General features: G+C 44.2%; 1 protein-coding gene across 1 annotated transcript in view; it reads left to right on the top strand.

Annotated features, from left to right (window-relative positions):
• F8 (coagulation factor VIII) overlaps positions 1 to 25,069 on the top strand; it is a 289,264-nt gene that overhangs the window by 214,956 nt on the left and 49,239 nt on the right. Inside the window, exons 14-17 of the mRNA XM_078664066.1 lie at positions 5,894 to 6,076; positions 7,208 to 7,324; positions 15,020 to 15,091; positions 21,830 to 21,915. Coding sequence (XP_078520192.1) covers positions 5,894 to 6,076; positions 7,208 to 7,324; positions 15,020 to 15,091; positions 21,830 to 21,915 — 458 coding nt within the window. The remainder of the gene's footprint in view (positions 1 to 5,893; positions 6,077 to 7,207; positions 7,325 to 15,019; positions 15,092 to 21,829; positions 21,916 to 25,069) is intronic.

Raw genomic sequence — 25,069 nt, 5'->3', positions numbered from 1 at the left:
ATTTATTTTTTACAATTTTTAAAGCGCAAACAAATACCCATACGGGTGTCTCGGCGCTACAATTCATAGAATTCACTTATGTTTAACGGGGGAGTTAGCAGATGGAAAATAGCCATGTCTTGAGGCTTTTACGAAATTTTAGAAGCGTGGGGGCGGTTTTAATATGGAGAGGTAAAGTATTCCACAGTTTAGCTGTAGCAATAGTGAAGCATCTATCTCCCCAGTTGACCCTTTTTGTCCGGGGGACTTTCAACATGAAGGCTGAAGACGATCGTAGAATCCTATGTTGTTCAACTGGACGGAGAGCTTCTTTTAAAAACTGTGGCCCTACATTGTTCAGGGTTTTATAAGCTATACACATAGCTTTAAATTTAATTCGGCTCCTGATAGGGAGCCAATGAAGTTTTCTAATGTGCGGGGAAATGGATGTGAATTTAGGAATAGATAGTAGAGTTCTAGCTGCAGCATTTTGTACTGTTTGAAGTTTGTTGAGAACCCCTTCCTGCGCATTCAGAAGAAGTGAATTGCAGTAATCGGTTCTTGAAAACACTAAGGTGCTGATGAGTGTTTTGCCAGCTGATTGTGGTAAGTAAGGAAGCAGTTTTTTTATTTTTTTGAGGGTGTAGAAAGCAGATGAAACAACGGCATTAGCGTGGTGGTGAAAAGTCAGCTTATTGTCAAAGATGACCCCCAGATTGCGGACCTTTGCCACCGGCTGGGGGGGGGCCCCAGGTGAGGTGGCCACCACTGAGGGGACCATGCTGGACGTAGGCTCCCGAATGTCATCACCTCCGTTTTTTCGGAGTTAAGCTTGAGGCAGTTTGATGACATCCAGGAGCCTATCGCCTTCATTCCCTCCTGAATGTTGGCTGCAACGGATGCTCCGTTGTTGTGCACCGATAATACTAGTTGGGTATCATCGGCGTACGTAGTGAGGGCGATTCCGTAAGATTTTCTCACCCTCGCCAAGTCCGACGCATAGATATTAAACAGCGTCGGACTTAGCGAAGAGCCCTGAGGAACACCGCATGGGAGGGAGAAGGTCTGGGAGGTGAAATTGCCCATCTTGATGGTCTGAGGACGGTTAGCTAGGAATGAGGCAATCAGATCTTTAGCTTTGCCTCTTATTCCTAGAGCTGAGACACGGTCGATCAGAGTGACATGATCGACCGTGTCAAATGCGGCAGAAAGGTCCAAAAGTATTAGGACTGCCGCTCCTCCCATGTCCATGGTTGCTCTGATTTCATCTGCGGCCTTTAACATCATTTAACCGCGAGGTTCATAATGCACTTAAGAGTATATGGTATGGCAATATCCCAGAACAGCTATAAGGACATGGTTCCGAAAGCTGCAGACAGGCTCAGCTCGTGCTAGAGCACCATCTCACATAAAACCAAGCACTCTGCCTCCAGGATTGTTAAGGCCTGCCATAGGTGTATATGTGTCCAGATTATAAGGTTAGACATAGGTATACTATGTCTAAGCAAGGGGTGATTACACGACCTTGCCCCAGCTCAGTGTTCAGCCAGTTGTGTCAGTTTGGATGGCCAGCCAGGGGTGGCAAAAGATATGCTGCAGCCCCTGGTAGGCCTTGGGTGCACCTATGCCCTGGGTACCTATAGTACACTGTACAGGGGCCGATAAGGTGACTCAATATCCAATTAGTTATGTACCTAGGGTACATGGAGTCCATTTTACAGAGAGAGTAGATAGCCTGGGGCCCTGATTAGCAGGGTCTCAGGCCAACTAAGTCGAAAACCAGCTAAACACAAGGCAAAAAAATCTGGGGTAACCATAGTCAGGTATCCACCTTCCTACAGTCGGTTCAGAGCAATTTTGCCAGATTTTCAAAAATGTTCCCACAGGTAGATTGTCATGCAGGGACTAGGACTGTAGCTGTCATCATGCATGACTGAATTATTTGCCATCAGTTCCCTTTACAGCTCAGATTGTATCTGCCCATCTCTGGGATAGAGTAGGAGATCCAGAAATGGTAGTTGTTCTGTGCTGTACTCACTAGTGAATCTTACGAAAGGGTTGCAATCAATCAACCACAGTACACGATCAGAGATCTCCTCAACTGACCCTGTCCAGACAACCATCTCATCATCAGGATAACATTTGCTGAGGTTCAAATGGTTGGAATGGGGGTTCTCTGTGGAATAGATGCAAACACATTCAAAACAGTGCGTATACAAGATTACATCACTAGGAGTAAATGCACAGCCCATAGATGTCTCGGATACCTGGAGATAGAGCTATTCATGGAATTGATAAAAGTTTTCTTTCATGGCAATTTGAGCGCACGTGATGATGAACAAGATGGGGTGCAGGAGTCTGGTGGACCCTCATTGAACATCTCAACTGTCCTCAACGTATCGTCCTGTGGAATGCCGGTATAGAGAGATTCAACATCCTCCCTGTAGACAGAGGGGCTTGGAAAGCAGCGGACCCGATTGAGCCCTGCCCATGTCTGTCTAAATATGTAGGCGAGTTGAGAATGATATACCCGGCGACTGCGGATATTACCTACCCTGGTCAAGTCACAAATATTGTGGACGAAGCATGTGTAACTGTCTCTTAGTCATTGTTTGCAGGGTGATATGATTTTCAATATCGGTCCTGACAAATGCCATACACCTCGTTGTAGGGTTATTAGGAATGGCAGAAACATGTTGACCCCATTATCACTGCAAGGGTGAAGTCGCACCTCCGGGCTCTGCTTTTTTATTTATTCCTATCGGGGACAGTGTTTAAAATGTGAATATCATCCTCTGTGAGGCACGTTTAATTCGCTTTTGCTCACTTTTTCACAATACTCTGCTAATCAATACATACACCATACAGCTCACATTGGGATCCCTGTAGCTAACACCTAAGAGCTCCTTGAAATTAGAGATAGTTGTAGCACCCACCACTAACTCACCTGTTGGAACCCGATGATGTAGCATATCACCTTTGAGTGGGTGAGGAGTGTCATCCGAAACACAGAGATTTTCTTCCTTTCTTGTTTTTCTTTACATTCTCTCACAGGTCCTTATTAAGGATTAAGTTGCCCCTCTGAAGTATTTCCACATGCAGGCCCATTGTGTATTTTGTCTCTTGTTTTAGGAATTTACACAGTTGGGGTCTTTAAGTGCCCCCCCTTTGTGTGAGCAACAATGTGTCTATGCTGCTGCTGTTGATTAAAATAATTAATCATTGATGGAACTATTGGATGAATACAAGATGGTGATGGAAAAACTCTTGGATAAAAGCCTTGCATACAAAAAATTGCAAAACTTTGGCGGTACCGTGAGTTGCATTATTCTAGGCAAAATTTGCGGATGGCAACTAGGAAATCCAAATATCTTGAGATCTGTTATAGTAGCATCAAAAACACTATTTCAAGCTTTCATTTCTTCCTTCAGTTTGCTCATTTGATTGAGGGTGATACCCAGAAGATAACATGTATTCAATCCCCAATACCTTACAGCACGCTCTCCACAATCCAAAAACGAGAGAGCTATAGATTTTCTCTTTTACGGTGATACTCAATTTATGGCCTTTGGGACACTTTCTGCTTGATGGACCATTCATTGAGGCCCCCTGATAAACACTAGCTCCTGCAGCTGTTTACCAAGTGGGCAATGGCAATCAGGGAGGTGTGAGCCAAGGCTTTAAAGAGGGGTAAAGGGGCAAATTTGCCACAATGCACCTCACACTGCAGTATGACACACTAATTAGAATTGAAAAAACTATTTTTGGTCAATTCTATATCCATATATATATATATATATATATATATATATATATATATATATATATATATATATATATATATATCCATAATGTACAAGAGGGTCATGCGGAACAAAACCCAAAGAATGCCTACCATGACTTACAGCCTCATGCACATTTTTTTCCTGCCCACCAGCCCTCAGTGGCATCAGTGTGGCCCTCATTCACACACCAGACTGAGCATACATAGGACAGGCAAACACATATTACTGAACATCACAATGTGCCTTTGGCCTTCAAAAGGATTGCAGAACAAAAGCCAAAGTTATCTTAAGTTCTCTATGGTGGTTTGATATGTCCGAGTCCTGGCACATTTTCAGAACATACCGTTTTAATTATATAATGGAATCACAAATGGCCTGTAGTCTAAAGCATAGCTTGCTTAGACAAAGTAGATGAGTCTTTAAAAGAAGATCTTCTAGTTCCTTAAAATCCATCTGTTCTTGACCCATCTTAACTTTGACTGCAAAAGACTGAACTATGCCAACCACTCACTGAGCAGGTATCACAGGTTGTTCAAGTAAGTGATGGTTCAGGGTAACAGCAAAATAAGGCATCCGCTAACACATTCTTTAATGGGACTGCAGCAATACCTCTCTCAGAGGCGAGTCCCCACAATAAACCTCTTCGAAGTATCGAACGACACAAAATTGATGCTGTGGGAAACATCATTTTAAGTACAGAGGTCTGATGAGCCCCCGGGCACTTTGGTATTACAGATGCTTGTGTGACTCCTTAAGTAATACCAATGCGCTGGCACAATTAAAGAGGTACAAAAGGGGGTGGTGATGGACGGAGCATCTGAACCAATCAAACACTCACACCCAGTCTACAGATCTGGGTTTAATCCATCACCGTTCTTTAGCCCACTTTGCCAACCCAGTTCAGACATGGCCATATGCAAATCAGTCTGACCCTGTGCCTCATGGGAACAGTCCAGCCCGAACTGCCAAGCCATGCCTTCCCTTGACCGGAAACAAGCTTCCTAGGACCGGTTTCTGGCATTTCAGCCGTCTTCAGCCAGGCTTGCTTGAAACTAGTGGCAAAGTGAGCAAGGGACCCACGTCTGAGAATACCCTGCCAACTTATGGCGAACAAAGCGATACAAAAGGGGGTGGTGATGGACGGAGCATCTGAACCAATCAAACACTCACACCCAGTCAACAGATCTGGGTTTAATCCATCACCGTTCTTTAGCCCACTCTGCTACCCCAGTTCATACATGGCCATATGCAAATCAGTCTGACAGTGTGCCTCGTGGGAACAATCCAGCCCAAACTGCCAAGTGTTTGATTGGTTCAGATGCTCTGTCCATCACCACCCCCTTTTGTACGGCACAATTAAAGAGTCAGCACTTCCTTCAGGGGGCGTTCCCATATTTGCATAGGGGTGTACCCTATGCAAATGAAGGGATTCCTTTGCCTCTGCGGCCGCGTGATATTACAGACGGGGGCACAGAGGCAAATAATCTCTCTCAAGGCACACTCAAAGTGTTCTATGTTGGTAATGAGCACTGTGGAGACCTTTAGATACTAACCTCATTCTAGGAAGGGCCTTCTGAATTATAGTTTTCATTGGTCATCTTGATTTCATGTGTTGTATTTACTTTTGTGTGCATTAAAGTACTTTTTGTTTTTCTGTGATGTTTCCTATTGTGTGCATGATGTCTGACGGTTAGCACAAATGCCCCCTCATCTTGTTCACTGTCTGGTGTCTGATGTTTGTTGCTGTGTCTGGCCAGTAAGGCTTTGCAGCGTCCACCGTCTATTGCCTGATGTTTGTTGCTGTGTCTGATCATTGGTCAGGAAGGCTTAGCAGCTCCCTCTCTCTGGAGTCTGATGTTTGTTGCTGGGTTTGATCAGTGGTCAGTAAGGCATTGCAGCTCCCACTCTCTGGAGTCTGATGTTTGTTGCTGTTTCTGGCCAGTAAGGCTTTGCAGCGTCCACCGTCTATTGCCTGATGTTTGTTGCTGTGTCTGATCAGTGGTAAGTAAGGCATTGCAGCTCCCACTGTATGTTGTCTGTTGTTTGGGGTTGTGTTCAGTCAGTGGTCAGTAGGGCTTTGCAGTGTCCACTGTCTTGTATCTGAGTGCTTATTCTGTGCCTCTCCACAGCTATTAATGGCTATGTCATGGACGCCCTGCCTGGCCTGGTGATGGCTCAGCACCTGCGTGTCCGGTGGCACCTGCTAAACATGGGTGGCACTGAGGACATCCATGCGGTCCACTTCCACGGGCAGGTGTTCACGATCAAGACTGGCCAGGAGTACAGGATGGCTGTCTTCAACCTCTACCCAGGTACGAATTCTCCAGAGCTGGGGATGGAACAGTGGTGACCCAAACGTGAGTACCCAAAGCTGGCAAGGAGCGGAGTGTAGCCAAGTATCAGTTCCCCAGAGTTCTTTGGCCCACCGGCAGGTGATCAGATACACCCAGATGTGAAGATCACAAGCAGGATGTTCCACTCAAGTCAAACATAAGAAGTGGGTTCTCCTCCCATAAAGTAGAGTTAGAGTCCGCATTAATTCAGGTTTAAGGTGTTATGTCCTGCAGGTTTTCAAGTAGAGCACCCCTTGTGTTTTAAGCTGATGTTTTCAGCTGCATAATATTGAACATCGAGGTCACCTGCCACTAGACGCCCCCCCCCCCCCATGGAGTTCCAATTATCTGGGTTCAAAAGTCACATCCACAAGTGCAGCATCAGTTGGAGCTCTTCTGAGAAAGATTGAACTTTGCTGCATGGCTGGGCAGAAGGAGTGTGTGCATGACCTCTAGAGAAGGATGGAGCTGGGACCTGCTTCTGGGAAGTGAAGCCACCAATGACCGAGTGATGAAGTCTGGTGGCCCTGCACACCTCTTGTAGAAGAGGAAGATAGCTAACTGCCCTTTGATGAGACTGTCATGTGTGTGGAGGAGGTTAGAGCTAGGAGACTTTGAGGTAAAGCTGGAGGTTGTAATAAAGTTGGAAGGGTTCATGGGCCTCCTCTTGAAGAGGCAGAGCCTTCCGTGACCTTTTCGTAAGGTTGGGGCTCTGTGATCTGCTGCGATGAGTTTAGAGCTCTGAGACAGTGTGGTACGGCGGGAGGTTTGTGGCTGCTCAGAGGAGGAGAGTGACCTGCGATCAGGTGATACATCTGTTTCTACCAGTAGTAAAGTGTTAATCGCCATGTGATAAACCTTGCGGTCTGTGACCTGCTTCTGGCAGGGTAGTTTGATGACCTTGTGATAAGGATGAAAGTATGACTTGCTTAGAAGAGAAGGCGTCTGGGTGACTCTGCGATTCATTTGGTAGATATAAGGGGGAGTCCGTGGACTTCTTCTGGGCGAGGCAGAGATCTCTGTGACCATGTCATATGGCTGAGTGTCTGTCATTAGTGTCTGGAAGAAGGCGTGCCTTGTAATCTGATTGGGTCTTATTTTTACACCCAGGTGTTTTTGGCACGGTGGAGATGAACCCGGCAAAGAGTGGACTGTGGCGCGTGGAGTGCCAGGTGGGAGAGCACCAGGAGGCCGGGATGAGCGCCCTCTTCCTGGTCTACGATCCAGGTAAGCAGAGTTCTTTCAGTGGCTCAAAGTCCGCCCTACTCTCTCTCCCATATTTGAACTGATCTAGCCAGGGTAGCTATGGTGGGCTAACATAAATGAAAGCACATGTGTCTTATGGTAGGGCTAGGACGGGGGGAGGGGGGTGAAAGGCCTTAACTAACTGACCTTCCTCCTTTTACTGCTGTATTGCAACCATCCGCCTCCCTATCACCCCTCCATCATCTTCTGTTGCATCCCACCACTTGGCTATAAGAATCTATTCTTGCTCCCGTTGAAAAGGGTCTGAAAAAAAATACAGCCTATTCCTACATCCCAAGATGACCATCAAGGGTATCAAGCAAGAACAATTCAGAGTGCTGGTACTCCACCACATCTCCCCACAGTTCCAAAAAGGGGGTATGATGAGTGCTGTAAGCCTAAAAGAGCCATACTTTCATGCTCCAATGGTAAAGTAACACATCAAATGTCTCCACTTCCTAGTTGGCCTCGATTGGTACCAGTTCAGGGATCCACTCTGAATTCTATCCCCATACTTTCACTGGGGTGTGAGGTCTTAATTTGTGCCAGTGGTTTCCGGTGCTCAGCACCAGCACTTAATTGTCAGCACTGGCTCTAACAACAGTCAACCACATGGTGGCGCTGTCTTTTTCATTTTGAGATAAGCACAATAACGGTGTTTATTAAGTCAATATACATTGAAAATGAATACTAGCCTCTCATACTATTATAATAGCTTTGTGTGGGCTGAAATAGTCTGAATTGTAACACTTGTTGGATGCTGATGCTTAGGTGTTATGCTAGTACTGCCATTGGCAGCGCTGGCAGGGTATGGGAGGTGCAGGCTGCAGTGGCCACCTGAGAAGGGCCTTGGCACTTAAGTTTTTACAAATTAAGCACTGGTAGAGCCTGTGGGGTATTTTAGTCTACCCATCCTGAGACATCTAGTTAGTCAGGGCCACTCCTTGGCAGAAGGTGCTGCAAGAACTTCTGATGACAGCAGACGTACTACGCCAACTGACTAACGTTGACCCTAGGATGAATCAAAATAATACCTGGAGGCTGTGCTGAAAAAAAAAAATGGGAAAGATTTCCTTCATGTGGTGGACTATCATCGGGATCCTCAGATACCTAAAGCTCTGAGCAAACCCTAAACGGCAGTCAGACAGGTAGATAAGCTGTGGATCTCAATAATTTTGCTCATCTTTATTGTTGCTAGAAGCAGCCTCCGCATGAGACCGGTAGCAGAGTGTTTGTAGGATCTGTGCTGCCAGGAGATGGAGCCATCAAGCAGGCTGTGTCCCTAGTTGAAGACCATTCTCTTACCAAGAAGTGGCATAGAAGCAACATTCTGGCCTGAATTTGGTGTGACTCAGTAGATCATCACAGACTGCTTCAGCAAGGTTGTGGGGCCCACGTTGAAAACATAATGTTTGAAGAGTTGTGGCCCCTCACAGCCCAGCTATTCCATAAAAACATAATAAAACACATAGAAGTTGAAACAGCTTTAAATTGATCTCTTCCATCCATTAAATCATAGCCAGTGGTGTAACAGACAATACAACCAGTTTTATCTGAACGCAGTGGGAGAAACAAGATCAAGAGTTTTGGAAAAAGAAGGTTTGACAATCTGGAGTGGGTCTTTGGTTTCAGAACTTTAGAACCATGACAGCTTAATTCTTCCCAGACAGTCACACAATAGAGGGTGATGGAGCTGAGCACAGCCCCATTTACAACTGAATAGCCTGTGCTCCATCTTCACCCAAAGGGCCTAACAACCCTGTATTGTTACTGCAGCCAGCTTGGAGCCAGGACACAGGAGGCAGGAGATGTCATGCACTTCAAAGCCACTGTCTAGAAGCTTCTTCCACCTTCCAGAAACAGGTCAACAGGGTGTAAAAAGAGGACCCCAGACTCCAACACTTCTGGACCTGAACCCAGGAAGAAGGCCTACTGTACTGCTACAAGCAAACTGCTGCACTGCCATGCTGACCTGTTGCCTGTTGCCCTTTTGCCACTGTGAGAAGGACTGGACCTGCATCTCTTGAACCCAGAGTGACTCCAAGTGCTAGTTGGCTGGCTTCCCGATTTGAAGCCTCAGAGAAATAACAGTCTTTGAACAACCTTGCATCTGCACCTGGCCTGCCATATGTGAGTCTACCCTGCAAAGTGGTGCCGCCCCTGTCCTGGACCCTTTGAAATGGGTTTACGGCGCTCTGCGAGACTCTATAGAACCAGCAGAACAGACGCATCTCCTCTGTTTTGCGGTGCAACCCCGAGCAGAATCATGCATCCTTCTCCAAGGCTCACATCGTCTCCTCAGCCCACATCGCCTTCAGAACCACCACTGCCCGAGGCATCCTCATCGCAAGCCCACTCATCCCTCGTCAACGACAGCCTCGACAACGAACTCCGCATCATAGTTCTTCTAACCAACGCATTAATCCGACTACACAATGCATCCTCAAATCTGGACTTCACATTGTAAGCCCCGTCGATGGGACCCTCGACAATGACACACGCCCTCACATAGCAACGTCATTGCATCTTGGAACTAATGCATCACCTTGGCTGCACTTTGTGAAACAACAGCGGTCCCATGCATAAGAAATATACGTGAAACAATGAATATAGACGAAATCCCTTGTTTTTCTTCTGTCAACCTTCTGTACTAATCTGATTGTGTCTGGGTACAGGCTTGTGCCCCACACTGGTGATTTTTTGAAGGTATTCCTTGTGTATAAAACTTTCAATTGAGTAAAAAATTGAAGACCTCTGTCCGGCTGGACATGTCGCTCTAAATATAGAATTGATTTCGTCTATATTCATTGTTTCACGTATATTTCTTATGCATGGGACCGCTGTTGTTTCACAAAGTATGCTCCCCGAGGTCCTATGCTGACTAACTTGGGGCCCCTTGTTGACCTTAAATATCACCTTGGCTGCACTGCGCATCTTTGAAGCGGAGCCTTCCAACACACCTTAGACCAGGATTTAAGGAACTCTGTTCAGCAGGTCTTCCTGGGTCCTTGTAGCTGGTCCGCACTTCGTCGTGGTTGGCCTGAACGTGGGACTTTGTTCCGGTCTGGCATGACCACATCTTCACAGTTGGCGCTTTGTGCTTTTTTGGTGGTATTTTTATTGAAACTTTCAAACTTAAATATCTCCGATTCTACTAACTGGATTTTTGTTGGTCTAGCCTTGTTTTATTTATTAAAGAAAGTTCTAATTTTCTAACTTAGTGTGGGACTCTCTTTTGTTTGGTGTTCTCACTTTATCACTGTTTGAGTGTTGCACAAATACTTTACACATTTCTTCTGAGTTAAGCTTGACTGCTGTGTGCTAAGCTACCAGAGGGTTGAGCACAAGTTAATTTAGGGTTGGCTTATGCCTCACCTCGACAGGGATTGTGGTTGCTGCTTGACCCAGGTTAACACCCCAGTCAACCAACAACCCAAATTTCCCACAGTCACAGACTTCCTGATTAGGTATAGGGGACCCCATGGGGTCTACTGATCCCAGTTTAAGAATCGCTGAGCAGACGTGTGACATGTATCTGTGGTAGATTTGGAATGAGAGACGCAAAATAAGACTCAAGTGTGGGTCTGGAGGAGGTGCATGTTGGAGCCGCTACGGTTTGTGGTCAGTGTTATGATAATACTCACAAGTGTGTGAAAGAGTTTAGGTGAGGGCAGGGTTTGAAGAATTGACTTCTGTAGACCCACCCTCATGAAACATTTGTCTCAGAACGGAGTCCTCGAGTGTTTTCAGTGTGAATGAAATTCAGCTAATGTGCCCATTTGTTGTGGTTTGCCATTATTTTTTCGATTTCTTCTTTTTTGTCCTCATTGCCCAAGTATACCAGAGCTTTGGGTCTCAAGTCCCAATCAGGAAAAAGGATTGAAAACTGCCCCATCAACCGTATATTGGGATGGATCACTCTACACCTTGCCCTCCTTATTCACCCATCGGTAGCTAATTCTTTACAGCCCTTGTATGCCACCATCTGAATATTAGGCAATGAGTTAGAGAGGCTTAATCATCGAACTTTTATAGATTCGACCCATTTCTCACATGGAGCCCAGAAGTTATTCCTCTTACTTATTGAAGCTCTATCTAAAACATTAGTATGTTGTATAGAGGCCAACCATTCTATTTTACTAGGAGACACCACTTTCACCCAATTTTTACTTATTTCTCTCCGGGCGAGTAGACTGAGGCGAAAGATCAGTTTATTTTTCTCTGTGGTGCATAATTAACAGGGACCCCAAAAAAACCCAAAGATATGCTTACCTGGAGCGTCTCTCCAAGTATAATAGAGATTGTATTACTCACTTCCGACCAAAATTCCTGGATAATTGGACAATCATAAAACATGTGGATATCGTCCCCTTTCACTTTACCACATTTAGGACAATTTGGCACTACTCCATTCCCCATTTTGGATAATTTATATGGCGTGCAATAAACCCTGGGGAGACAAAAGAGGTGGTTCCGCCTTAAATTTGCGGGCCGTACTGTGGAGTATAAAGTAGTACAAGATGCTTGCCATAATTCTTCCAACTGTTCCCCAGGCAAGCTCTTCTCCCACAATTCTTTCGGCAGGTTGAAATGACCATCACTCGTCTCCACCAACAGCCAATATCCTTGTGCTACCTCTTTTTTCAGATTTGCTCCAGCCGCCAGAGATGATTCCAGTTTATTATCCTGTCCTGCCCCAAGTCCTGCAGTGCGACTCCAACTCAGCATTTGGAGATATTTAAATCTTGATAAGAGACCCTTCGTTAGTATTTGGGCCTCCTCCCAAGAGATTAAAACATTGTTTTTCATCACCGAGCCCCAGAGCGGTATTCCCTCTTCCTTTAATGGTAGTGCCAAACTGTCCATAGTCCATTCCAGGGATCCTGGCAAGTCAAAGATTGACGCCCAACAGCTATAATAGTTAATTTTTAATTCCCTCCTAACTTTATACCAAGTAATAGCTAAACCTTGCAGAGTTTCTAATTGAATCATTTTAAAGTAACAAGGGTCCCCATATTTATGAATAAAATCAGTCTTTCCCGCTTTTACATTTTTTAGCATGGCTTTATACATTTTGCTTATATCTGACTCCTCTGGAGTTTTAAACAAACTTTTCCCACCTTTTAGCAAAAACACCCATGCATAGTAAGAAAGATCTGGCAACTTCAGGCCTCCTTTAGCATTTTGTCTTCTAAGTTTCTTCCAGGAGATACGCACTCCTTTAGAGGCCCAAATAAAGCTGGAGATTTTGGACTGAGCCTTCTTGATCCATTCTTCCTTAAAGGCCTTCAGAATATGTTGGAATAGAAAAGTGATTTTTGAAAGGATGGCCATTTTAATGATATTTACTCTTCCATAAATTGATAATGGGAGGTGTGACCAACTCAGCAACAATTTCCCAATTTCTTTGCTGACCTTATGAAAATTAGCTTCAGGGATTTGCTCTACGTTCTGTACTATTTTTATACCCAAATATCTCATTTCTTCTTTTACAGAATCTACCCGTGTATCCATATTCCAAGCCATTATAACAGTTTTAGGCTGATTTATTTCGTAACCGGAGATCCTGCCAAAACCGGCAGCAAGCTTATACACCTCTGGCAGAGCTGAATCCAAACTTGATGTATATACCACAAAGTCATCGGCGTATAGGCCTACTTTCTTTTCCCAACCTCTTGCTTTGAAAGGAATGATTTTAGCATGCTTCCTAATTTTTTCCGCTAGGGGCTCGATATATAGGTTAAAGAGTAGTGGGGATAGGGGGCACCCTTGTCTTGTCCCCCTACAGATGTTAAACTTCTTAGATAGTCTTCCATTTATTAATACTTTTGCAGATGGAGCTGTATATATTTGCATTATGGCCCTACAGAAATTCCCACCTAAATTAGAGAGCCTCAAAATTTCCTCCAAATATCGCCAGCTCACGCGATCGAAAGCCTTGGTTGCATCAACAGTTATAACTGCTAAAGGCAATTTATCCGCCGAGGCTAGATCGATGGCACCTATGAGGTTATACGTAAGATCTTTAATATTTCTCCCTCTGACAAACCCCTTTTGATCCTCGTGCAAGAGTGCTCCCATCACCCCATTTAGCCTATCTGCTAGTATCTTTGAATAGATCTTATAATCAGAATTTAAAAGCGAGATAGGCCTATACGAGTCGCAACAGTCTGGTGGTTTGTCTGGTTTTACTATAAGCGTGAGGGAGGGATCTCTTCTCCCTTTTCAAATATAGCGGAAAAAAGTTTTTTTAGAACCGGAGCTAACACTTTCTCTAATTTTTGGTATTTTTCCGAAGGGAGGCCGTCCGGACCCGCTGCTTTATTTGATTTCCCTAATTTAATGGCCTTCCCAATTTCTTTCTCCGTTAAATCCTCCAAGATTTTAGAATGGCTACAGCAAGAGCTTCCACTGGAAATATCAGAGTCTCAGAAGGAGGGTATCAATGTGGTTTGCCATTATTGTTTTTAATAATTTCTCTCTTCCCTGATCCTGGCCCTTTTTTTGTCCATAATCATTAAATTCACAACAAAAACACACTTTCACATTTTGATAATTCACCAGAGTGGACGTTCACCTTCCTGTGATTGTCAGACCGTGATCCGCCATTTTGTGAGCGTGGGTGAGGAGCTTGAAGGTGTCTCCAAATGAGGGAATATCCTGTGGAAGAGAGGGTTAAACTAAAGCCACCGGGTTGTGTGACCACAAGTTTCTGAGGCAGGGAGACATGGGTGAGGCAGCTTCAAGATGAGAATGTGTAGGTTGGTTGAGTGTCTGCCACCCTGGACCGATGCCAGCGGTAAAGGTTGTGCTTAAGAGAGTAAATCCATTGAGGTGGTAAAACTGAGTGGTGTAGAGGTTGGGTGGGTGGGCCAAGAAATCCAGACACCTGCAGTGGGGGAGGGGGGAGAGAAAGAAACAACGTCACCGGACCAGCACAGAGGAGGGTGCAACCTGCAGGCGTCGTGGCACGTCCCCCACCAGGGGGAGCGAGGAGCCTATTGCCAACCACCTAGGTAAATAGAGAACACTATGTTTAACTTATATTAACATTTTACCTTGAAGTAAATGTCTTTTAGGTCTACACATACCACGCCTTTCCATTGCTAGCAGTGACCCCTTATGAGCCCAAATTGTTTCTGTTTTCATGCAATGACATACCTACATGAGAGTAGTCATGCCACCTTGGTGATGATAAACATATATTCCCATGTAAAACCATATATACGTAGAAAGAACTAGTGTCATCGCTTCCCCTGGGTCTTTCCTAGAATCTGTAGCATGGTCAGTAAAGAACCTTGATGGAGGTGACCCATACAACAGCCATGGACACAGGGGCCACACCTGTACCCCACCTGTACCCCAAGACTGTTCTGCACCCCCGGGCTCCCTTTGGGTTCCACTGGGACGTGAAAGTGTCCCCCGCAGTCTGCGGAAGGGAGGGTGGCCATGGGCTCCCGAAGGGGGCTGCACCCCCTGGGCAGGTGGCATCAGTTCTGATTTGTGCTCCTGGTTGGAGGTGGAGGGGGGGGAGGCGGCTCCAGCAGCTGGATGAGGACAGTCAGCAGATTTTATAATGAAACAGGAAGAGCGATGAAAGTTGTGCTTCTAGGCACATTGTCCCCCTCTCTTGTGACCCTCTGATAATGGATGCTACCTTGGTGTTCTCTCTTGCAGGATGTAAGCAGCCACTGGGACTGGCCTCGGGAAGCATCGCGGACCCTCAGATCACGGCTTCAGGACACTACAGTATGTTGTGGGGGGTGCTAGAGGGATGGGGGTGTCTCCGCACATGGGGAGTACCACTGGCAAGGGGGGGGGTAGAGGGGCCACCCAGCAGACCCTGCAGGAGAGTGTTATCCTCAGTCTTGACAGTGACACATGGACCTTGATTCCCCCTAGTAAGGTACACCTTGTGTCCCTGTGTCCCCTGCCTCAATCACCTATGTGTAAGTGATAAAACAAACCGATCGTGGACATTTTTGCCTTAAATAGGTGCCCATATTGTCCTGCAATAAATGACTTGTTTATAAATAAGACCTAACTAAATTCAACAAAAATTTGCTGTAAGATCGAAGCCACACACGAGCAAGACTATTCAAGAGTCCTCAACTAATGCTGGACATGGGTTTTTTATTCCATGGTCAGTTGACGACTAGGGGGCCGATTCACAGAACTAACCAAAGACAAAATCCTAAACGTACTTTTGGTATTCACAGAAGGCATTTAGTAGTAGTGGTAAAGTTAGGATTTTGTCTTAAGTTTGACTTAAGACAAACTTATGACAGACTTAAGACAGACTTAAGACAGACTTAAGACAGACTTAAAACAAACTTAAGACAAAATCCTAACTTAAGTCTGTCTTAAGTCTGTCTAAAATCCTAACTTTACTACTACTAAATGCCTTCTGTGAATACCAAAAGTAGTAAGTTTAGGATTTTGTCTTAAGTTAGTTCTGTGAATCGGACCCCACGTGATTCCACGGAAATCCAGGGATCTACTGCCGTCTGCCAAGGAAGGAGCAGAGATGGGAGGCAACCAACAATCTGCTCACATGCTGCACACTTCTTGGATAGTTCAGGGAACAGATTGAGAAAGAAGGGGAATTTGCATTTATCAATTTTTTTTCCCTGAGCCCCTCTCAACTCTAGGATTTCCATAGTGGAGAGCTGGGATTACAAGTAGGAACGTTTCCTTCAGGTATATCTACGGTACCGCTGCAGAATTGGGCAGAATGAGGCAGTGATTACTGTTACAACTAGCCCTATTGGTACGTTCCGTCCACCCCTATTCCCTGCCCCTTGTTGGACTCTTCCACCCTGAAGCTCATTGTGGAATGTTGGTGTGTAAATTAGTGAGGAGAGTGGATGGTCATTAAATGGTATTGTTCTTGAATCTTCCTGCGTCCTGTCATATTTCAAGAACTCCAACACTGGCGACGGAACTGCTCAGGGGGCAGAGGTGGCAATCTCCCCTTTGAGTACTCTCTCCATACGCGTAAGGATATTTACATTTCGAAGTTTTTGGACGCTTTCGCCAGGATCGGCGAGTGGAACCATATTGTGTGAGGCATTTTGTATCCATGCCTTTTGAACGGAGTAAGGTGTACAGTCAGTGTGGGATCAGGAGAATAAGTTTAATCCCTGTATGTTTGGCTTGCGGAGGTGAACTGAAGCTTCTATAAAACTGATCGTGAGGAGGAAGTTCCCACTGTGTGCGCATCTGTTCACGAGTCGTGTGGAAGATCACATTTCAATAGCACTAACTGTTGCAAGCCCCACACGTACCTTCTCCGCTGTGGAAGCTCCGTGGTGTACCAGGTGTATGAGGAAAGCAGGAGTGCTGTCCGGTTGTGATGGTCTGCAGCAGAAGATCGGCGAGTGTTTCATTCTGCTAAGGGAAGGTTTCCTGTCTATTTCATGCGGCTGTGTCCCGGGTTGGCGCCTGCGCTGGTTTCCTTCTGTGTAAGATCTCCTGGAACCTGACAGGATTTCTTGACGCCTTGAGGAGCAGTGTCCCTGGTTGGCGCTTGCGCTCAACTTTCTGTTGGACGGGAGGAACGTCATTGCCGGGGTGTCGAGTAGTTTCTGGCCGTAATAAAACTACTGCGCAACAAGAACTCAGGGCCGCATATCCTCCTTACTCGCCTCAGAGACCAGCTTATCTGGGTTTCCGATTCGAGCCGGCGCACCAGTAGCAAAGGATCGTTTTTTTTTCATTCAGGATCGTGGGAACTTCTCTTCAAGGCAAACAAGCTTATTAGGGTGAGAATTTCAAGTAAGAACTGGAAAAACGGGGAGCAGTCATATTTTCCAAAATACCTATAACTATAAAACTGCAGCTCTGTGTTCTAAATCTGGGAGCTTTTCCAAAATAATTTTGTTCCATGTATCCTTTACATGTAAGCGGCACAGTATTATATTTACAGTTATTCCAAAATTACAGTGTGTTGTGTCCTTTTAGCATCACCATCTTAACCAGGGGACTGTTTAGTTTTCGCATGTAAGCTGTGCAGTACGGTAACTTCATATTGTTATATTCCTTTTAGTTATTGTTCCAGGGTCACAAATGGCAGCAGCAAGCATGAACCAACCCCCGCCTTTCCTGAATGATATAGGGGAACCTGAAATTAGCTGGAAGGAATGAGTAAAACTTTTTGAATCATATCTGATAGCCATAGGTGGTCAAAGGTTTAATACAGTAAGAAAACAACATATTCTGCTGCACAATTTGGGTGTACAAGGGCGTAAAGTATATGAATCTTTACCTGTGCCTGAGCAAGAGGGTAATGCTGTTGGAGAGGTAGACGTATATGTGCAAACCTTGGAGAAGTTAGAAAAATATTTTGGGGATAGAATCAATGTGGTTTTAGAGCGTCACAAATTTTTTAAAAGGTGTCAAGGTGTCAAGGAAAACAGGAATCAGTACAAAATTATATTGCAGTGTTGTGGGGACTTACACAGTTATGTGAATTTGGTGATCTCACAGACTCTTTAATAAGAGACCAACTGGTAAAATGCACAAATAATCCGCGCATCCAGGAGAAACTGTTGGCAAAAAATCCAGGACTCAGAGAAGCTATAGAAATTGCCAAGTCAGTGGAACACACAGCTAAGTGTGTGAAGAAAATGAAGCCTGATGGAGAGACAGTAGCTACCATTGATAATCAAGAAGACAGGAATGATGTGTATAAGATGAAGTTTAAGGAAAATGCTAACACCAAGGTAGATTACAAAGAGAAGGGTCCCAAGTGTTACCGTTGTGGTAGCAACAACCATTTTGCCACTTATTTCCAATGCCCAGCCAAGTATGTCACTTGTAAGAAATGCAACAGGAGGGGGCATTTTGCCAGAGTGTGTCGCGATGGAGAGTTGCACACCAGGGAACATGAAAAGAATATGGATAGGGCCACTAGTAGAGAAGTGAAATGCATTGAACAAAAAGTAGAAAAAATTACTTTGCAAGTGAAAGATGTCGATGACACTGTGAATTCTATTTACCCAAAATGTGATGTACTAATTAATGATGATTTGGTTGAAATGTTTGCAGATTCCTGTTCTCCGTTCACTTTAATAAATAAGGATGATTATATGTCCACAGGCAAGAATAAGATTAGTGAGCTTAAATCCCCACATATTTCCCCCTCAGGATATTACAAGGGTAATATTCCCCTTTTGGGCATGAAAGATGTGCAGATACAATTCAAGCATAGGAAAACCTATGGGACTGTATATGTAGTGACGTCGGGTTCCAACCTTTTGGGATGGGTTCATCAAAAAGAGTTGGGAATCATACTGGATCCCAATAGTGCAGAACAAGTGTTACTTACAGAGAAGTTTCGGGGGGGAAAAGATTTGTGATGATTTCAAACAACTGTTTAAAGACGAACTGGGATGCTTACACAATTTTCAGCATAGGATTAAATTAAAGCAAAATGCTAAACCTGTGGTACATGGTCTTCGAACTGTGCCTTATAAATTGAGAGAACCCTTAGAAAATGAGTTGCAGAAGTTATGTGACATGGATATAATTCAATCCATAGACTGTTCCGAGTGGTTGGCTCCGATAGTTCTGGCGGCCAAACCTAATGGAGAGGGCATCCGCCTCTGTGTGGACTTAAGCAGTTTAAATTACTGTATTTGGGTAGAGAGACATCCTTTGCCAGTAATAAATGAAATGCTAAGCACCATGGGCCCTGCAAAGTATTTCAGCGTAATAGATCTATCCATGGCGTACCACCAGATCGAATTACATCCAGATTCAAGGCCTCTCACAGCGTTTATCACGCCTTTTGGTGCCTTCATGTTCAAAAGAATGCCTTTCGGCCTTGCATCGGCTGCTGCAATCTTCCAAAGAGCAATGCAGAAAATTCTGGAGGGTGTGGAACGCACAATGTGTTTCCAAGATGACATATTGGTCTATGGAAAAAATTCAGAGGAACATGATGGTGTATTGAGGCAAGTCTTCCAAAGACTCACAGATGCTGGTTTAACTGTTAAGAAGGAAAAATGTAAGATAAAAGTTCAACAAGTGGAATACTTGGGCCATTCGATTTCAGAAAAAGGATTTAGACCAAAGAGCAGTTTGATCCGAGCGGTTAAAGAAGCCCCCAACCCAAGAAACAAAGATGAGTTAAAGTCATTTTTGGGACTCATGGAATACATGTCAAAATATGTGGAAAACTTTGCTGCTAAGTGTGAATCCATGAGAGAGATGTTAAAGAAAAACAAGGAGTTTGTGTGGAACGAGGAACAGGAGGCCGTTGCTAATGCCTTGAAGGGAGATTTAGTCAACTCCCCAGCCCTTGGAACTTTTGATGCTACCAAGAAAACTATTCTGACAACTGATGCATCAAACTACGGACTAGGTGCTACTCTAGTTCAGAAAAACGGAAATGAAGAAAAGATTATTGCCTACGCGTCTAGAAGTCTCTCCCCACCAGAAAAGAACTATTCAGTAATCGAACGAGAAGCCTTGGCGTGTTTTTGGGCGGTCAGACATTTTAAGTTTTTTCTATGGGGTCTTAGATTTACTATCCGGACAGATCACAAGCCCCTCACGTATATTTTTTCAGTGACAGGTCTGGAGAACTGCACCCCACGCATCAGCAGATGGATACTGGGGCTGGAACATTTCAATTTCAAGATTGAACATGTGCCGGGCAAGGAGAATATCATTGCTGATTTTCTATCTAGATCACCCCTTCCAGAAGAAGATGTTACAGAGGAAGCTCTGGACAGTCCGATAATGATGATGGATTTTCCAGCCATCACGGAAATGGAGTGGGAAGATGGAATGAAGAAGGACAATGAGCTCAGTGTCCTAAAAGAGCTGATCAAGAATGGATGGCCAAACAAGAAGAAAGATGTTGAGGCAGAAGTGGAAGAATTTTGGGAAGTCAGAGATGAGCTAAGTACCATAGGAGGGAAAGTTTATCGAAATAATAGAGTGATACCTCCTAAAGAACTACGAAAGAGAGTAATTGATTTGGCGCATGAAGGCCACCTTGGACGCAGTGCTACTAAGGCAAGAGTAAGAACCAATTTCTGGTTTCCCAAAATGGATGCCATGACGGAAGAAGCAGTAAAAGAATGTGGAGCATGTGAGAAAAGTGATAAGACAAAAATAATACACAAATCTCCGTTGTCTCCAGTAAGTGTTCCAACCAAGCCATGGAGCAAGTTGGCAATGGACATCATTGGGCCTATGCAGAATCAGGTCCTGCAGAGAAGATTCATGTTGGTCCTGATCGATTATACTTGACACTGGATCAAGCAAATGTTCGTGCATAGCATCAATACCAAATCAGTGATCCAATTTCTAAAAGAGGTGTTCAGCGAGGAAGGTATCCCTTCCACACTAATAACCGACAATGGGGTACAATTCACCTCTGAGGAGATGCTGGATTTTCTGAAATTGTCAGGCATAAGGCATGAAACCACAGCCCTCTATTGTCCGAAAGCAAATGGAATGGTGGAGAGAGCTAATAGAGTCATCAATGGACATGATGTTGAAAACTCTTTGAGGGAATGTCTGTGGGCATATCACACATCACCTAACAGAGTAACGGGGGTCTCTCCTTTTGTGTCTTTACGCGGGAGGGAACCATGCACCAAATTAAATCCCTGTTGGTTAAATGGGGGTGAGGTTAGGGAAGTTGATTGGGAGGAAGCTGGAGAGAAGGTCAGACAACATCAAACCAAGTACAAACAATGGTATGACCAAAAACATGGAGTGAAGTTCAAAAAATGGGAGGTGGGAGACATGGCGCAAGCCAGAAGAAACATCAAGTCAGGAACTACCCCCAGCAAATTTCACTCTACCTGTAAAATTGTAAAAGTGTTGAAAAATGTGGTACAGTTTGAAAATGGTCAGTGGTGGAGTTTTGATAATATTGTAAGAGTACAATCTTAGAGTGTTCTGTTAGGTAATTCGAGTTCTCCGCTGGTGCGTCCAGCCTACCATTATCCCACTCTTTTCTTTCCTTACAAATGTTCTAAATATAAGGAAGGGAGATGTGTTACAACTAGCCCTATTGGTACGTTCCGTCCACCCCTATTCCCTGCCCCTTGTTGGACTCTTCCACCCTGAAGCTCATTGTGGAATGTTGGTGTGTAAATTAGTGAGGAGAGTGGATGGTCATTAAATGGTATTGTTCTTGAAACTTCCTGCGTCCTGTCATATTTCAAGAACTCCAACAATTACCCATCCCTTTATCTCGACTATTCCTCCATATTACTTCCCGGGTATTTATGCAAACAGTCCCTTCAGCATAAGTGATCCACCCCTACTCAGCGGTCCAGCGCTCTCTTCTTAGCGAGGGATAAATCACTAATATCTGGAGGTTCCTCTGTTTCTACAAAGTACCCATCCCCTGGAGAGATCTGTAGTTTGCTCCAAGATACTCACGCTTTGATATGACGAGCCACGTCTTCTGCCTCTTGTACAATGCTCAGCCATTGACTCATTTCTTTTTTCTTCCTGAAGAGCAATGGGAGCCGCGGCTGGCCCGCCTGCACCTCAGCGGCTCCATCAACGCGTGGAGCTCGGATGATGCCAACTCGTGGATTCAGGTAAGAAGTGGGTGCAGATGGTTGGGTGGTTCAGGGTAGGAGTATAAGTGGCGTGGATTCAGATAAGATGTGGGTGCAGACTATTGGGCAGTTCAGGGTAGGAGTGTAAGTGGCGTGGATTCGATACAGGTAGTTGGGCGGTTCAGGATATGAGTACTTATCCCCTTCCTAAAATACAAAAAAATAAAGAGTCATTGCTAGGACGTCCAATCATCTCTTCGCAAGGGAGTTTGACATAGCTTATGTCACTATACATTGATCATTTTCATTTTGAATTTGTAGCAAAACTGTCATCCTATATCCGGGACACTAAAGACTTTTAAGACGAATAGCATATACCATATGGGAACCAGACATGCCTTTGACTGCACTGGACATAACTAGCCAGTACACCTGTATGTCTCATGAACAAGGTTTAATAGCGATAAACTACTTTTTGAAAGGAAGATGATTGACATTTTCTGAACACAACAAAATGTTGGAAGAGTTTATAAATGTTGTCTAAATAACAATATTTTCCTCATCCAGAAACAACTGTATAAACATCTGCACAGAACAGCCATGAGCACCTGCCCTCCCCAGTTATGCAAATCTTTTCTCTGGCTGGTGGGAGAAGCAGGTGGCCTGGTCAGAAACCAATAGCATATGGGATGACTGTATATTAGGTTGGTACAGGTACATAGATGACCTTTTCATCTTATGTATGGGCTCAAAAACATCACCAGAACAATACATTGCTGTAGTAAATGATAATGATGTCAATCTCAAGGCATTTATAGCTGGTGGGGGGGATATGCAGAGGATTGTATCGAAAGCCCACAGCAGACAATTCTATCTCAAAGGCAACCAGCAGTCACCCAACCACACCTAAGTGGAGTGTCCCCTATGGGGAGTTACTCCGGCTGAAAATAAATTGTTCTAGAAAAGAAGAATATGAGAAAGCAGCACAGGAAGCGATCAGAGGGTTCATTACAAGAGGGTACATACAAAAAAGAGCTAGACAATGCAATATAAAGAGTGGGAATAAAATTGAGGGATAGCCTACTTCTAGAAAAATCTAAGAAGGATAAAGATCAGAAATTTAGACTGCTCTCCACCTTCTCCACAAATGCAGGGGCCGTCAGTCAAATCATACGATGAAACTAGCACCTTTCAAGAACTGGTCCTGTTATAGATAACACAATGCAGGATCGTCCCAGTTTAACTTACAGAAAAGGGCACTCAATCAAAGATCAAATAGTCCCGAGCCATCGCTCCACAGACACCATTGAATCCAGAGCTGGAAATATCACTGGCTTTTTTCCATGCACTAAATCAAAGCATGTAAAAACAGACCTTAGAAACGTACCTACTCGGTACCAGGATGTGGTACACCAAGAACGATAAATAAATTCATGAACTGCAATACTCCATACACAATCTACTGCCTACAATGTCCATGCCAATTAAAATATATTGGCAGTACTATACATCCCTCAAAATGACGAATTTAGGAACATGCACATGCTATTATGATTAAAGATCAGTCATTCTCCGTCGCAAGACACTTTGCGATCTATCGTAACAGCGACTGAGGCCTACTCCAATTCTATTGCCTCAATCATGTACCATTACATGAAAGAGGAGGGGGCAGAATAGCAAAGCTGAGTCATTTGGTGTCCAGATATATTCTGGACCTAAAAACAAAGGCACCATTAGGCCTCAACACTGAAGAGGAATTGGCGGTACACTTAGGCTAGAAATCTAATCAATTGTGAGGATGTGAAACCTTACACTTGTAACCAAAATATTGTAGTACAAGCTGCTTTCGCTCCTTATTGATTTTCTTCACTCATGTCATTTAAGTTTTAAAAGCATTTAGCAAGAGTGCTTTACCATAATTTGGGACTCATCTAGATATGAAGTGAATCAATATTGTGAACCTAAAAAAATAAGTTTAAAAAAATGATACCCATACAGGGCACAATTATGGGATACACTCCAGGTCATCAAGAGTAATGATATATGTCATCACTCCACAACTCAATTTGGCAATGCCATATACTGTGAAAACAATATACGGTAAAACAATGGAGGAAAACTTATTGAAACATGAGATATCTATCTAAAAATCATCATATATGTTCCTAAGTAGGGGCGCATCAAATTGTAAAATACTTTTGCTTGTTTTATATATATTCACTGAAAAAAGCAAAGGTTACAGAGATGTTATAGTTGGGCTCAGGTTTCAGTCGAACAAAACCAGAGAAATTCAGCACTTATAGTTAGCTGAGCTAACTATAACTTGCACCTCGCAATGCAACTGTTTATAACCCCACATATAACATCACTCATGACGTGGTCAGTGACTTCACTGATAACATCACTGATGATGACATCTCAAAGGGCATCACTGATGACATCATACAGTGAGTGTTTTAAAAAAAGATTGAGTGTTAAATATATATATACCAAGGTGTATTGGTGAATCAGTGGGTGTACGTATGCCTGTAGAGATGATTCAATAGGTGCTTTACTGACTGTATAAGTGAGTGATTAGGTGTCACAGTAAATGTACGGGTGTGTGACTGGTTGTGTGAATGTCTGTATCAGTGTGTCAGTTGGTGTCTAAGTGGCTGTAAGTGTGTGTGAGTGAGCGCTTGTGTGGCTGTATTGGTGAGTGGTTGTCTGTATACCTGTATGAGTGTCTGTGTGGATGTGTGATTGCCTGTATGGGTGAGTGAGTGTGTGAGTCACTGGTGTATGGGTTAGTGAGTCTGTGTGTGAAGGGTTGTATGGGTGAGTGAGTGGATGTGTCAGTGGTATGGGTGAGTAACTGTGTATGTGAAAGGCAGTATAGGTGAGTGTTGGGGCATATGAGTGACTGCATGGGGGAGTGAGTGATTGTGAGAGTGGCTGTATAGGTGAATGTGTGCTTGTGTCAGTGACTGTTTAGGTGAGTGAGTACATGTTAATATCTGTATGAGTAAGTGAGTGGGTGCATGCAAGTATATGGGTGAGTAAGTGGTTGTTTGATTGATTGTATGGGTGAGTGAGTAGGTGTGTGAGTAGCTCTATGGGTGACTGACTCAGTGTGTGAGTGGCTGTGCGGGTGTATGAGTGGCTATATCAGTCGCCACATTAGTATGTGAGTGGGTGTATGAGAGGCTGTATG

This window comes from Lissotriton helveticus, chromosome 10, assembly GCF_964261635.1.
Source record: "Lissotriton helveticus chromosome 10, aLisHel1.1, whole genome shotgun sequence".
NCBI classification, from domain to species: domain Eukaryota; kingdom Metazoa; phylum Chordata; class Amphibia; order Caudata; family Salamandridae; genus Lissotriton; species Lissotriton helveticus.
The sequence above is the reverse complement of the archived record's forward strand: the minus strand, read 5'-3'. Positions and strand labels throughout refer to the sequence as shown.